Raw genomic sequence first — 14,905 nt, 5'->3', positions numbered from 1 at the left:
TAGCCATTTTCAGCAAAAAAACATAAATATTTTGTCTCAAGTTAATTTGATAGCTTCATTATTTTTCATGTACAATTAATACAGTAAAAACACATTTTGTCATTTACTGTCGACTGAAAATGACATCACAGGTGCTCAGAGCTCAAGTAATGACCAATCACCTGTTTTCTGGGTTTGGTCATGTGACATTCGCAAACTGAGCCAAGATTGGTCGTTACCTGAGCCCTGAGCACATGTGATGTTATCTTCAGTCGACAGCAAGTGGCAAAGTTTGTGTAGGCATTAATTATACATGAGAAATAATGAAGTTATCAAATTAATTACAGTCTCGACAAACTTCTTACTGATGAAAATGGCTATCAAGTATTCCTTTAAAAGCCATAAAATCATATCGCTGCAGAAATCAGAAATACATGGGGTGTGCATTTAATGAGCAATTTATTTTTGACTCAGTGTCCGTCAACCTACTTTTGGGATTTGGCTCACTGAACTCAACAATATAAAATGAATATAAATGCAACACTTTTGTTTTTGCTCACAGTTTTCATGAGTTTGACTCAAATATCTAAAACTTTTTCTAAATACACAAAAGGCAGTTTCCTTCAAATATTGGTCACAAATCTGCATTTGTGAGCATTTCTCCTATGTCAAGATAATCCATCCCACCTCACAGGTGTGGCATAAGAAGATGCTGATTGGACAGCATGATAATTGCACAAGTGTGCCTTGGGCTGGCCACAGTAAAAGGCCACTCTGAAAGATGCAGTTTTTCTTTATTGTGGGGGCCAGAAAAACATTCAGTATCTGGTGTGACCACCTTTTGCCTCACGCAGTGCATCTCCTTTGCATAGAGTTGATCAGGTTGTTGTCACCCGTGAAGAGAACACCTCTCCAATGTGACAGATGCCATATAACGTGAGCATTCGCCCACTCAAGTCAAGTCAATTCAAGTCAAGCTCACTCAAGTCGGCCGACAAACTGCAATCGAGACTCGGGTGAGGACATCGAATATGCAGATGAGCTTCCCTGAGACGGTTTCTGACAGTTTGTGCATACATTATTTGGTTATGATTTGTGAACAATATTTGAGGGAAATTGCCTTTTGTGTATGTAGAAACAAATATAAGCACAAACTCAAGTGTTGCATTCATATTTTTGTTCATTATAGATACAAACACAAAAATAACCAGAGATGCTTTCTTGTGTCAAAGTGAAACTTATGACACTTGACTTTTTTATAAGTGCTCGCATTTTCTAATTGACTAACAGCATGTTGGCAGAGTAAGTTCACTCAATCAATACAAGTCTGAAATTACTGTTCTGTCATCTGCCTTTCTTTTGATATTTGCCCTGAAGGTAACATGTATACGTTGTTTTATTTTATACAGGAGTCATACCGTAATAATCACACCGATTCAAACAAATGAATACACCAAAAATGCATCATCCATTATGAAACTCTATTGTGTGATTTGCAGTTACATTTAATACCTCTAATAAACTATGCTCTTGAGATAAAGAGTACATAAAAAATACTGTAGTTTAATTTAAGCATCAATGTACATGGTTTACAAATGCACACTATTAGTGTGGTATGACGAATTAAATATTTTAAAGTTACAATTAGACCAGCTCTTATGTCTGTATTTTATGTTCTTGTATTCTATAGTTACTTGATTCTGTCAATTAATACAGTATAAAAAATGGCAGCAGTAGGTTGTACAAAGTTGGCCTGAAGGTTTTGCAGCTGGTTACAAGTACATTTTGAAAACGTTCTTAAGTTTATTATTTTACTTTTAAGTCAGTAATCCTTGATATTTTTAAGAAACTGTGACTAGTTGGTGGAGCGATGGCAATCTCATATCATTGCCATTATGACCTTCAAGGGTGCACTCAGCACTGTGCATCCCATAACTCTTCAAAGCTTCCTCTGGTTACATGTAGCTCGTGCTCACACTAAAACTGACATCTTAAAAAAAAAACAGCTACTGTACATTTATTATGTACTGTGTAATCTACAGAATTTAATGTAATTGAAGGTATCATTTCACATATACAACTACAGATATGATTTGTAATTGTGATTCAAGTCGGCGTTAGTGTCCTGGAGAACAGCCCGGAAAGATACAGCAACTTGAACCAGGTGGGTGTACCGGTGTAAAAACTCGCCCTATGGTCTCCGCAACTGAGTGGTTTACACTGTGTGGGCTGTATCATGCTGCTCCATTAGTAATGAAGCCAGCTGCCATGGAAACTAGTATAATGCCTTAAAGGCCTGTGAAATAAAGGTGTGAACCGAACTGAAAATCGGCCATTGCAGTGTTTTTAACAGTCATCCATCACGACTCACGAGTATGCGAGCGCCTTCTTCAGTGGTCACGTGACTTCAAGCGTCATTCAGCAGGGAAAAAAAAACAAGAATCTGTTAGTGCCATCGATTAAATGCCAGTATTTAGTTTGATTTCATATAGAATGGATTTAAACTTAATGGTTTCCTTGTCGTTTTGATTGCATGTAATTAAGTTACCCTGTACTTCAGTAATTACAATGACTTTCTTTGGCTCTATAATGAGCATAAATGTCCCCCCTTCCTTGCGTAAATGTTCCATATAATAAAATGACGAGTGTGACAAAATAGATTGACGCTAGTCGTGCTACAAGACAAATAGAGAGTAGCAGCCATCGTGTACGTAATGCAACGAAACACACGTCACGCATGCGCCAGAGGTCAAAGTTGAACGGGGCGGTTCGCGGGAAACGTCCCAAAACAAATCGCTTCGGAAGAGCACCAAGTTTTTCAACCTGACTGTCCAAACGAACATAATCTGACAGAATTTCCTCACTCGGTCGTGTTCCAAGTATTAAAATATAGCGTTTAAAAGTATTCTTGCTAACAGCTTTTAAGCTAGTTGAGCAGCTTCTGACCGCACGTTAGCAAGTAATTGTCAGCGAAGCTCTCAACGGACTTTTGGGGACGGTTGTGAATACTGTCTTGAATAGTGAGCGAAATGGCAGAAAGGCCAGAAGACCTCAACCTTCCCAACGCGGTCATCACCCGGATCATCAAAGAGGCGGTGAGTACAAAAACATTTCAGTAGTCCGCTTACATTTCAAACAAATTCATCATGTCTCTCCTTGAGTGGATGGACTTGTTCCAATTGAACGAAAAGTGAAATGCCTTCTTGTTCTTTTTGTAACAGCACTTGCTTTTCATGTAAAGTGATTCATTTTACTTGTTCTTACGTAATTCACGGCTAAATAAGGCAAGACTGATTCCAAGTACAGAAAGGTTTTTCGATAAATTACACAGTATACGTAATCTATACTCATCTGCGTTGAACTCAAGAACACAAACGGCCATTCTGACAATTTATGACCTACTGCCACTGTTCTTTTTGCAGAAGGATGTTGTGGTCCTTGTGTAAATAAATATTATATGCCAGCTTGTGTAGTCCTGAACATGTTTGAAGCTTTGAGATAACTCCCCCGCACCGTTTGTTTTCAACAGCTCCCAGATGGGGTGAATGTGTCAAAAGAAGCAAGGAGAGCAATATCACAAGCTGCCAGTGTGTTTGTGTTGTATGCAACATCATGGTAAGAAGACAGACAAAATCTTGTTCGATTCCAGCAACTTTACATTTTGCTTGACTGCTTAGAATTTGTGAATATTTCTTTCTAGTTGGATATGTTTTTAAAACAGTAGCTTCAAAATCATTTTGATGACTTATGAGGAGAATAACATTACTGTCATTTCAATAGACATACTGTTTGAGTAACACGTTGCACACTTAACAATCCTGTTCATCACCAAAAAGGGCTTATGGCCCAAAGATGTGGCCTACGACCCCAAGATACTTACAGCCACTTATGCAGAAATACTCTTTATTTTCTTTGTTTTTATGTTAGTGCAAACAACTTTGCCATGAAAGCCAAGCGAAAAACTCTGAACGCAGGTGATGTCTTAGCTGCAATGGAGGAAATGGAGTTTGAGCGGTTTATGGAGCCTCTCCGGGAAGCTTTGGAAGGTCAGGAACTATTTGGTGGACAATAAAATCATTAAAATATCTGACGTTGTTTTGCAAGACAAACATGGTTCTCTAAACCTCCTTAAATCCAGAGTCAAACTTCTGGCATCAGCATTGTTTGTATAATGTAAAAAAATATATATATTGATACTTGTGGAATTTAACAAAAGTAAATGCCATTGTCATTTGATGCCGTTCGTGTTCATTAACAGTGTATAAGAAGAGCCAAAAGGGAAAGAAGGAGGTGTCAGAGCAGAAGCGCAAAGATAAAGAAAAGAAGACAGACTCTGAAAATGATAAGAGCCGAGAGGAGGAAGAGGAGGAGGAACACATGGAGGAAGAACCTGAAGCAGAGAACGAGGTGGAGGAAGAGGAGGTGGAAAACTGACAATCATTTCCCGCTGTCCGAAGTGCTGTTTAAATGATAAAATGCACTCAATCAGCCCCTGTGAGGTCATCTCAGTAGAAACTGGTTGGCTTATTGAAGGGGTTGTTACTTATTGTCTCCTATTTTCTGAAGTCCAAATGTTAAAAACAAAGCACAACATACTTTTAAGTCTGTCCTCCACTTAGCTGTGACAAAATGGAACACACCCTGACTAACTGGTATTGATTGACCTGTTTACTTGTTAATTGTACATGCTGGATTAACAAATTTACCAACTTGACAAAGGGGGTTCAATATTGTCCACCCTGCAAATAAAAAGCACATGCTTATATACTTTTATAGTCAAATCTACTGTAGAATTGATGTGAACAGGGACAGTTAAAAAAAAAAAAGAAGACAAAAGTTGATTCAATTGAGACGGATGATGAGCAGGGGAACCACGTGCATTTATTGCCTGTTTAATGACAGTTCAGAGATTTTGCTCATAGCAAGGTGTTGAATTTCTGCTGAACCTTTGACATGTCAATGTCAGAAATACTGTGCATCATGGGGTGGATTAGTACAAAAACATGTTTACAAAGGGAAAGGTTTCAAACTATTGGGCTGCACTGGTGATTTGTTCTTAAAGTAATAAAAACCATTTGTACCTTTGTACGATTTTCATGAACAAATGTAATTTTCAATAAATATTTTTACTGAACTCCAAATGTGTAGTTGTTTACAACAGTTTTCCGGTCTGGTCCAAGCAAACCCTTAGTGTTTCCTAACCTTGATTAGCTGAAGCACATATTTTACATCACAGCATATTTAATAGACAAAAATGTCAGAGAAGTGTACACCGAACACAGCATAACTGGCTGAGAGAAATTACTTTGACTGTTCCAGATTGTTGGTACCATTCCTAGCATGGGGCCTTCCAATCCCATCCACGTGGCTGGGACCAATAGTGTTGGAGTGGAGCGCAGAGCACTCAAGACTAGACAAACGAAATGGAGTTAATTGTCAAGATTAGGCCCACTATTCAGTATTTTTTCCCCCACAGTATCTCGCATGCAAGCTTCACGCAAATAGGTCAAAACCTACCGCCAATAGGTGGCAGTAGTGTCTGCAGGCATCAAAATGTAACTAACCTCTCGTTCCTTGGCCATTGCCAGGTCGCGTTGTGTAAAGAAACGCTTAAAAAAAGCCAGTGAAACGTCTGAAACAGTGGTAAATGCACTGAACCATGAAAAGTAAATTCGCCATAGGGCCTCTTTGAAACTTGTAAAGCCATGCAGTTTTATTCACGTTACACGTGGAAGCCAGGTAATTGTCAGTCCACTGCCACAATAGTTATTTACACAACAGTTCCACTGGAGGAGCTTTATGTCAACCTATTAAAATACCACACCGAAGTGAACAAACAGGAATGTGGCTACATTCGGGCAAGGCGGTGCTATAGCCCAGTCAGTAATCTGTAGCCCTATTTCATTTGGTATGGTAAAATACTTAGAATTTTAAAAATTCAGGACTAGAACAGAGAAGGAAAGTACAGCGCTGTCTCTGCTGAACAAATTACATGCAATTTGCTGTCTGCCACATCTCTCCCCACTGAAGTTACAATCTTTCTTGAAAGGCTGCAAGCACCTATGCCCTTCATTAGATTATTTTAAAACTATGCTTCTTTTACAGGCTAGTTCACATGTAAGGTGTTCAAAAAGTTCAGTCAACATGGGTGTTAAAAACAGAAGTGAAATCGTTTCAATGAGACTGGACAATTGCAAAAGTGCAAAAATACAGACAAAACAAAGTGATTCAATTTCTGACATTTTATTACTCAGATGGGCACTCAATTTTGCCACTGTTGATGTCATCAATGACATCATGAGGAGGACGACCATCGATGGTGCAGCCAACAGACTGAGCAGTACCCAGGATCTCCTTGATGGTTCCTGACAAACAACACAAATCCATTAAAAACAAAACTCCCAGTTAACCTGGGTGTTGATAGGAACATACTTGCATAAATTAAATGGGATAAATATTGTGTTCCAGACTTTTCGGCACAGGGTTGTCCACTAGATTGGGCAACTCCGTTTCCTAAAGCTGGGTCAATCTGAGCCCCCACTGGATTATACTCAGTCACTCTGACAGACGGGCATAGTGGCGGGAGGCTAAATAACCAATAGTGGTAATACCGGGTCTATTGCTGCATTCTAGAAAAGTGGGAAGTCTGACATATCTTACTCTGATTGTACCATTTGCAACTTGCTGGTGTTCCAGGCAAACATGCATATCAAAACAATAAATTTCACAAAATAATGTCATGCAGGAAGATAGTGGCAGATGCTAGACATTTTTCCTCCAACTTCACGACTTGGATTTATTTGGAGGGGTGTTCCAGTGCACTTTTCCTAATCAGAGTTTGGAAAACTTTAATTTCCCACATTCCTGGAAGGCAGCACTAGTATACTTTACACACATAGCCTGGATAAATGTGACCCTTACCAGACATCTCCCTTGCAATGGAACGAGGCCGCATCGCACGAGCAACACCCAAGATGTCATCAAAGGTCACACTTCCACTGTGCTTGACTGGAAAAAAGGATTAAGAGGACATATTAAGGGGGGTAAAAATTGTGATTATTACCCCCCCGCTATTTAGCTAGGCACTATTAAGTATATCTCTAGCGTGGCATCCATTTCCAAAAATGTATCAGTGACAGTCATTAGTATCCCTGTACTGCAGGGTGAAACTCCTACTTATTTAGCTGTGAACAGCAGTCACTTACTGTTCTTGACCTTCTTCCTGTCACGAGGGGGCTCCTTCAGAGCTTTGATGATGAGTGCAGAGGCAGAAGGAACCACCACAATCTATAAAAACAGGATTAAGACCAAGGCCTCAGTTCCACTTGAACCCTCCCAAACTCAACAGTGTGTTACTTCATAATGAACTGAAACAAGAGTGGGAGTCAAGCATGTCTCCAAGAAAGAAACTATAGCATGTCTTTACCGCTGCCTGTCTGTTCTGGATAGTCAGCTTCACGGTGATCCTCAGACCCTTCCAGTCACTGGTGGCTTTGGCAATGTCATCACCAACTTTCTTGGGAGACTGCAAGAGAAAAAAAAAAGATAAATTTCTCTAATGAAACAAATAAATAAATCTGATCTCAGCAATGGGGCTTTGCAGATTAAGTGTTCCAGACTTTTCGGCACAGGGTTGACCATTAGTTAGGGCAGCTCTGTTTCCTAAAGCCGGGTTACTCTAGGCCTCCACTGGAATATACCAAGTCACTTTGACAGAACGGCATAGTGGCGGGAGGCCTCTTGGTTTGTGTGAACCCTCGCAAAACACTCACCAGACCCAATGGCCCAATCTTGGGGGCCAGGGCTGATGTGGCGCCAACCTCTCCTCCGGTGCACCTCATGTACACTGCAAGACAAATTAACATTTGGAATATAAAGCAATTTTACGATAGTAATCTTAGTACAAATACACTACAGGCTAACCATGGAATAGCCTAAACCTTTAGTACGGTAGGAGTATCCTTTTAGTTTGCATTCACACATTTATTACTATACACTTTAAAGGATAAAAACGTGGCTCAGCTGTGTGGAATTCATTTAAATTAACAAAAAAGGGTCACAAATATTTGGTTATAACAGTGCTAAAAAGCCTCCTGCCTTTTAACATACTACTCACAATCTTAAAAAAATTTATTCCGAGCCTCCGTTGGACTTTTCTTAGAAGTCCTTAAAACTGTCCAAAGCGTAAATTTATCAGAACGTGGGAGCGCTAATAAATACAAACAAACATAAAATAGACCCGCCAATGTGGCATCATTGCGTCGCCATTATAGCAAAGCAGCTAACAGTTAGCAGCTCCCAGTTTAGACCACGTGGCTAGGCACGAGTGGATTCGGTCGAGCAACAACGGATAATGCGTAAACGTAATTAAATCACAAAACAAATAGTCTACAAGCACACTGACGTCTGTCACAGCTCGAGTGCCAATATTACCATTGTGAAAGCGGCGTGGGGAGGTCGACAGAATGCGACTCCATCTTGGTTGTCACATTGCGTCTGCTTTAAATACTACCATTGACAGGATAAACGTACCAACTTTAATTTCGCCGGGGTCGAATTTGGGAGGCATGTTGGTATCGAGGGTGAGCTCAGTTCAGCTTGATTGGTGAGGGTGTCGGATGAACCCTGTTCGGGACGACCGATTACTGTTGCACCTTCACCGTGTAAGAAAGAAAGAAAGAAAGATAGGAGGGGCGATCGCTTTATATCAGTGCACCAAATCTCGCGAGATTCAGTAGCGTGTGGGTGGAGCCATAAGCTCTTTGACATTAGTTTGCAGTGTACCTAAATGAGAGAGATGTAATATATATACAGTATATATAAAAAGTGTATGATACTTAACACTTTCAAATGCCTCGTTTTTATTTCCTGTGGAATGCATGAGATGCGCTCTGTGATTTAATAAATATATCAACACGTGTACACGGACACACCATGACCCGCCTTGAGCAAGTTGGCTAGTTGCCTGAGATACGTTAACGCGTGTGCCATATTGAATGTGTCACCTCTGCCCACTAAACTGATTCAAATCAAAGGACTAAACTTCATAAAGTGTCTTTCTCCAAAGTGAACAAAGTAATACCCCTTAATAAACCGTTAACACACACATACCAGACAGCACACAGGAACAAATATATTTTTTGGAAAATGCACTAATAAAATAAATATGAAGTAGCGCTCACAATTACATTAATTACATAATAAATATAACAACAACAACAACAACAACAACATATAAGGCTTTTACTAAACATTTGAAAAAGTGGCTTGTTGATTCTTGATGCTTGATGGACAATTTTATTTATTTATTTAGAGATTGTTGGACAATTTAAAGTAATTTGTGCACTTTGCAAAGCCAAATTCAAATAGCATATTAATTGTACACCTTTGGCATATCATCTCAGAGCAAAATTTCCTTTTCAAGTTACCTCCTCGGGGCCTCGCAAATCAATGCTGCTGGTTTCTAATCCTGTAAGCGGGAAGTTTTAACAATTGTTTCTATGAGAAGAATATAATATGCCTGTAAAGCTCATCAGTCTGTTTTAATTGTTTTGTTCAACAATTCTGTTTCACAGGACAATTGTATTCAAGGACCAAAGAAAGCTACTAAAACATTTTTTTAATCTAAATATATGTTCTATTTGATGAGTTTACATTAATTCCAAGATTTTACTGAAGCAAATATAGAAAATAGTAGTAAAAAATGTGCTCAAACATGAATAATTATGGAATATTGTGCGATTAATTAGTTTTAAAAAATTATCATTTGACAGCACTAATAAATAAATAAAATATTGAAATCCCCTATGCACCCAGACTTTGTGGACACCCTGTAGTAAAATATATACATTCATAAATTACTTTCTCTGCCCTCCTATGTGAGTCAGTCAAGCCGTTCTTTACCCTCAGGAGAGAAAAAGCAAATCGGCAGTGTTGAATTTCCAGTGTTCCATCAAATATGCAGTAAGCAGTGTTATTTTAACACCGTTAAGTTACACTGTCAGAGTAAATTTCCTTGCGCGTTGGGTTGGATGTTGGGTGTAACCTGAATAACACTACCCTGAGTGTTAAATTGACCACTCTCATTTCCGGTCTATATTTCAATAGCAATACATCAAGCTGTTGTCGTTGAGGTGCCGTGGCTCAGTGGTAGAGTGGTTGTCTCCCTAGCCTGAGATTGTGGGTTCGATCCCAGGTCAGTGTGATTCTGTCAAAGAGAGCAAGATACTGAACCTCCAGTTGTTCCTGACGCTGTGTCATCAATGAATTATTTATTATTTATAATTTAAAATTTTAACATTAGTGCAATACATTAGTGCATGCAATACACTCATAAGTCTTTAAACACAATAGTTAAGTGTAGTTTGGCAGAATTAAATGTTCTACACTGACACTAGTGTTGAGTACTTTCAACACTAAACAGTGTTACTGTTTACCAGTGCAGATTTTTAACACTATACAGTGTTGGAGTAAAACTGGTTAAGTGAGAAAAAAGTAACACTTTGAAAGGTGTCAGATTTACTTATTGGTGTAGACACATATGAACACTTTTCTAGTGTTAGATTAACACTCTCAGTGTTAATCTAACACTGCCGATTTTGCTGTGTTCAGAGTATGAGAACTAATTGTTATTCAACTGACATCAGTCAGATTACTGAAGGTAAAAGACAAATGAATGTTTGGAGGTGTCACCACAGGTATTCACAGTGCACAATGCACATGACACATGTGCCTGTGTGTGTGCGTGCGTGTGAACCAGAGAGGTGCACGTGGGTGCTAAATGGCTGAACATCCTTTGTAGCAGAATAATGGGCCTCTTGCTCGTCAAGTGTCCCTATGTGGAAGAGCAACACAGAATTGGGATTGCAGTGTTCACAACTGCATGGAGCTAGGTCGTCATACTTGTGTAGAATGATATGCAAAAAAGGTGCTTTCATTCTTGAATGTCTCTTTGACTCAGTGCTGCTCCACAGGAATAGCAACAGAACACAAGAGGAAGTAAGTGGGTGAGAATCAGAGATCATCACTGTGGAGCTTTTTAATATGCACCATGAAAATCAGTGATGGTCAGAAATTCACATCCAGTGTTATGAAACAATATTATATGTGTATTTTCAAAGATATTGATGGGAAATGTCACATTTGCATAAGCCTGGTATCACATATTTTTAAGCTCTGATTAATAGCTCTCTTATTGCAATATGAATAATAAACACACACGTGTGCACATCCACAAGCACACATCCACAATTATTGCCTACAGTAATGAGACAGGTTTGATAGACGTTTGTGTATTTGCTGTGTTTTCAGGATAACCTTAAATGGATGAACTTGAATGTGAAAAATGTAATTATCATAGCTGTTCCTTAGCTGTACCCGCTTGCGCAGATTGTGCTGTATCTCTCTCTCACATAACAGATGCAACCCATCAGGTAGGATGTTTCAAGCACATTTATTATATTATTTTGAGTCCAAACAGTAGTTTGGCATTTCAATCTTTATGTTTTTGTTTTCCATTGTGAGGATGGTGATGAACTAGCTCTGTAGTATCTGTATTTGTATTTGTAGTAGTAGTTGTTGTTGTAGTAAATGGAACACCATCATAAACTAGATAACAAATGAGACATAAATGATATGCAGTATTTCAGTGATGCAAAGGAGAAGGCAGCATTTGATGCAATTCAATTTACCTCCCCCCAGCTTTTACTTTGTGCTTGACAGGCACAAAACAAGATGGAGGGGAGGTGTGAGTCTTTCACTTTGCATAAACTGAGAGTGTGAAGCAGAACCAGTGAGTCAGTGTTGATTTTGTGCACTTTGACGGCTTATTTGTCTTTCTTTCCAAGCAAAAATGTTATGCTCGGGAGCTCTCGATTAAAAAGATTGGAAGAAATTGTTTTGGGCTGTATTCCTTAAATAACCTAGTCAATCTGATGATCAATAATACAAATTGATCAAGTGGCTCAGACTCATTTGGCTGTAATTGGGCTCACAGGAATGAAGTCAATGTTCCAAGTTGAATCTTCACCTCATTTAATGCAATCCATCTCTGGCCGTGAAATCTCAAAGGATTGCGTACATCATTTTCTTGGCCATTTAAGGTAATGCCTGTGAATTTAGATGTTTAGACATCTGTAAATATTTGGATTCACACTTATTTTATTTGTCAACTAGAACAGTCAAAATACTTCTCATTTGCCCATATGTTACAATTGCTAAGTACTTCACATAGATTTGTTAGACTAGTTTTCACATATGAAATGCACAGTATTATTTATGTCATATGTAGCTAATGTAAAAAGATTTAAGATTATTATATATTATTAAGTACTGTTCCTCTATGTAGACTTAATGTAGAGCTGTAAACGGCAACAGAAATTATGGGGTGTTGATGGACAAATGACTGAAAATAATTACATGCTCTTGATGAGACAAATGCAGATGACATCATCGACATTTTTGGTAGCAACATGCATGGGCCTTCAAGGTTGGAAAGGAAAATGTCCTCTTTCAGTTGCAAATATTTAACAAACAAACAGAACTCCTTTCAGCCTTGCATACACACCAAGTAAACACACACCATCAATGCTATTTGATATGTTGAGCTGTCTGTTTGTTTGCCATGCTGAGGGATGTTGACATTGCCTGTTGACTTGTACTTGCTGTTGCTGCCAAACAGCCAGAAAGGCAATCTGTTTTCAATCTGACTTCGAATTGATGAAATTATTTTTATCAGCTGCAAAGCCCTCCTTGCTGATGCTAGAAATGTTTTAATTTTCCTTCTAACAATAAAATCAGCAAAATGTAATTCTGGTAATTACACTTTAGTATTGCTCACACAGTAAATTTTGTAAAGTACATTTTACTTTAAAAAGAGTCTATTTGGTTCCACTCTAAATCAGAGTAAATTTTTCTGAAAGTATTTTTATTGTGTACGAGATAATTAATCTTATGACAAAAACCAAGTAAAGTTTTTTTTCCACTCAAAAATTCTAATTACATTTTAGAAGGAAATTTTGTGAGTACAATTTATTAGTTGATTAAAACAACAACAACACCAACAACAACAACAACAACAACAACAACAACAACAACAACAACAACAACAACAACAACAACAACAACAACAACAACAACAACAACAACAACAACAACAACAACAACAACAACAACAACAACAACGTTACACAAGGGTTGAGGAACAAACTGATGACCTTCAGCTTGGGAGAAGGCCACTCTACCACCTGGGCTATGCCACTCCTACTGTTTGCTACTATCCAAAAGGAGACCAAAAACATTCTCTTCTACAAAAAAAAGTTTGAGTAAAATTTACTCTGAATATTGTACTCTCTCTCAAGTGTAAATTTTACTTTGTTTAGAGTGGGACCAAATAGACTAATTTTAGAGTACTCTACAAAATTTACTGTGTAGGAAAAAAAACAACCTGCGAGAGTAGTAAAAGTGTCTCATAATCTAAGTGACACAATATAGATTGTTTAGCTTTGTTTAAATTTGAAAACACTCTCAGAAATGTTCTTTTCGTTTTCTGTCAAACAGTTTGTAAGCTGAGCCGGTGGCTCAAAGCTCTGCTTGTCAATAATTGTAATATGACTCCTGGCCTAAATAATCGGATTCCTTTCTGAGGGTTTCCTCCTCCTGTGACCAGCATCTCCTAATTACATTATGAGAAAGAGGAGACAGAAAAACAACACTAACAAAGCCTGAATGCTCAAGTAAAGCTCTGCTACATATTAATGAATTATAGTTGCACAACATGCTAAAGCAAGGAGGGCCTGTGGAAGCAGACTTTCCGTCAGCTGATAAGGTTGTGAAGCATGCAGGAGTTAATTAAGCAATGTTTGAGTGGACTGAGTGTGCTGAATCAAGGGTGAATTATCTGTTGCCTCGCTGCACAGCTCCCTCGGTGATTCGGCACAAATTGAGAGACTGGAGCAATTCCCCAGGAGTTTTAGTTTAATTTCTTCTGCCAGATTGATTCCACTGAACCATGTTAACCTCCAGCTCCATCAGGAAATTAAGTTGCAAAAGAGGCTTAAGGTTTCCAAATAGAAGGAGATGAAACAAGCTACACTGGCTGATGTCGTCATCAAACTGCTTCACAGAAATCCTGTCGACTGAACGACCAAAAGTGTCAATTTTTAAAGGACATGGGTAAATTATAAACATGACTACTATTTTTACGACTTGCCACTTCAATGTTATATTGAGCTCATATAGTGTTCAGTGTTTTTTGCCAACTAAATTATTTAATAAGTGGCCTGATTTTAGGGTTCAGAGTTTTTGTGTTTTGCGTGTATACTCTTCATACATTGGTTTACTTTTTTTCTTTTCTTCAAACTGATCCCGTTTCTTTACCTGTTCCTTCAGCCAGAAGTAGACACTGGATATTGATGACTGGGTGAATGAATGATTAATTGATGAAATCCCTGAGTGAGGATTGCCTTTACACTAATGCTCACAACGAATCTTCACATTGATCTTCAGTCAAAAAAGTCCACATGAAAAAAAGTTTTATAGATGGTCAGATTGTCCGAAACGTTGCAAAAGTATACACTTTACAACTGTAATTTGGTCTCGTCTGATTTAAAGCCTTCAATTAAATTTTTTTTTAAACTCTGTTTCGGATCTCACATAGCTCCTATGAACAAAGTTCACTACTGTGTTGGAAATGGACTGATGAATGGATTAGTCACAAAAAATATCCTTTTGATTGTCTTAGCTTTCAACTATGTAATCCCTAATGAATGGTTTATCTTCTTCCTCTGTGCATCAGTGTCAAGTGTGACAATTCTCTTGTCGCTTTTCCATTACATGAATGACCCTCTATCTTCTTCTCTTGCTCAGCCTCCCTTCCGCAATTGTTTGTTTGATAACCAGCCTTGACTCATCTTAATGAAGTGGTTCA

At 38.4% G+C, this 14,905-nt stretch overlaps 2 protein-coding genes and 2 non-coding genes across 5 annotated transcripts; 1 reads left to right on the top strand and 3 right to left on the bottom strand.

The window, feature by feature from the left end:
- The first annotated feature begins 2,739 nt into the window (after positions 1-2,739).
- Positions 2,740-5,113, top strand: pole3 (polymerase (DNA directed), epsilon 3 (p17 subunit)). The gene is made up of 4 exons (XM_086071914.1): positions 2,740-3,074; positions 3,509-3,594; positions 3,907-4,025; positions 4,238-5,113. Exons 1-4 carry the CDS (start codon positions 3,009-3,011, stop codon positions 4,411-4,413), a joined length of 447 nt encoding a protein of 148 aa, XP_085928040.1. The 5' UTR covers positions 2,740-3,008; the 3' UTR covers positions 4,414-5,113.
- Positions 5,114-6,206: 1,093 nt separating this feature from the next.
- rpl12 (ribosomal protein L12) lies at positions 6,207-8,674 on the bottom strand. 2 transcript variants are annotated; one of them, XM_086071912.1, is made up of 6 exons: positions 8,512-8,674; positions 7,752-7,825; positions 7,406-7,504; positions 7,185-7,266; positions 6,901-6,987; positions 6,207-6,344 (listed from the first exon to the last, which is right to left on the bottom strand). In XM_086071912.1, the coding sequence occupies exons 1-6, from the start codon at positions 8,546-8,548 to the stop codon at positions 6,226-6,228; spliced, it is 498 nt and encodes a 165-aa protein (XP_085928038.1). In that variant the 5' UTR covers positions 8,549-8,674; the 3' UTR covers positions 6,207-6,225. The 2 variants fall into 2 exon arrangements, with proteins under 2 accessions (XP_085928038.1, XP_085928039.1); XM_086071913.1 differs by having other exon boundaries at positions 8,413-8,561.
- Positions 6,437-6,563, bottom strand: LOC147178058 (small nucleolar RNA SNORA65). The gene has a single exon (XR_015094484.1). It is a non-coding gene; the product is annotated as a small nucleolar RNA SNORA65 (small nucleolar RNA).
- Positions 7,586-7,712, bottom strand: LOC147178057 (small nucleolar RNA SNORA65). The gene has a single exon (XR_015094485.1). It is a non-coding gene; the product is annotated as a small nucleolar RNA SNORA65 (small nucleolar RNA).
- Positions 8,675-14,905: the final 6,231 nt, after the last annotated feature.

Source organism: Leptonotus elevatus, chromosome 3 (genome assembly GCF_054856555.1).
Source record: "Leptonotus elevatus isolate MCC_2025b chromosome 3, RoL_Lele_1.0, whole genome shotgun sequence".
NCBI classification, from domain to species: Eukaryota; Metazoa; Chordata; class Actinopteri; order Syngnathiformes; family Syngnathidae; genus Leptonotus; species Leptonotus elevatus.
The sequence above is the reverse complement of the archived record's forward strand: the minus strand, read 5'-3'. Positions and strand labels throughout refer to the sequence as shown.

Coding starts and splice junctions, on each gene's coding strand:
- rpl12 (XM_086071912.1), bottom strand. CDS start 8,548: ATGCCTCCCAAATTCGACCCCGGCGAAATTAAAGTTG. Junction 7,826..8,511: donor CCCCGGCGAAATTAAAGTTG/GTACGTTTATCC, acceptor TTTGTCTTGCAG/TGTACATGAGGTGCACCGGA. Junction 7,267..7,405: donor TCCAGAACAGACAGGCAGCG/GTAAAGACATGC, acceptor CTGTTTTTATAG/ATTGTGGTGGTTCCTTCTGC.
- pole3 (XM_086071914.1), top strand. CDS start 3,009: ATGGCAGAAAGGCCAGAAGACCTCAACCTTCCCAACGCGGTCATCACC. Junction 3,075..3,508: donor CCCGGATCATCAAAGAGGCG/GTGAGTACAAAA, acceptor TGTTTTCAACAG/CTCCCAGATGGGGTGAATGT. Junction 4,026..4,237: donor TCTCCGGGAAGCTTTGGAAG/GTCAGGAACTAT, acceptor GTTCATTAACAG/TGTATAAGAAGAGCCAAAAG.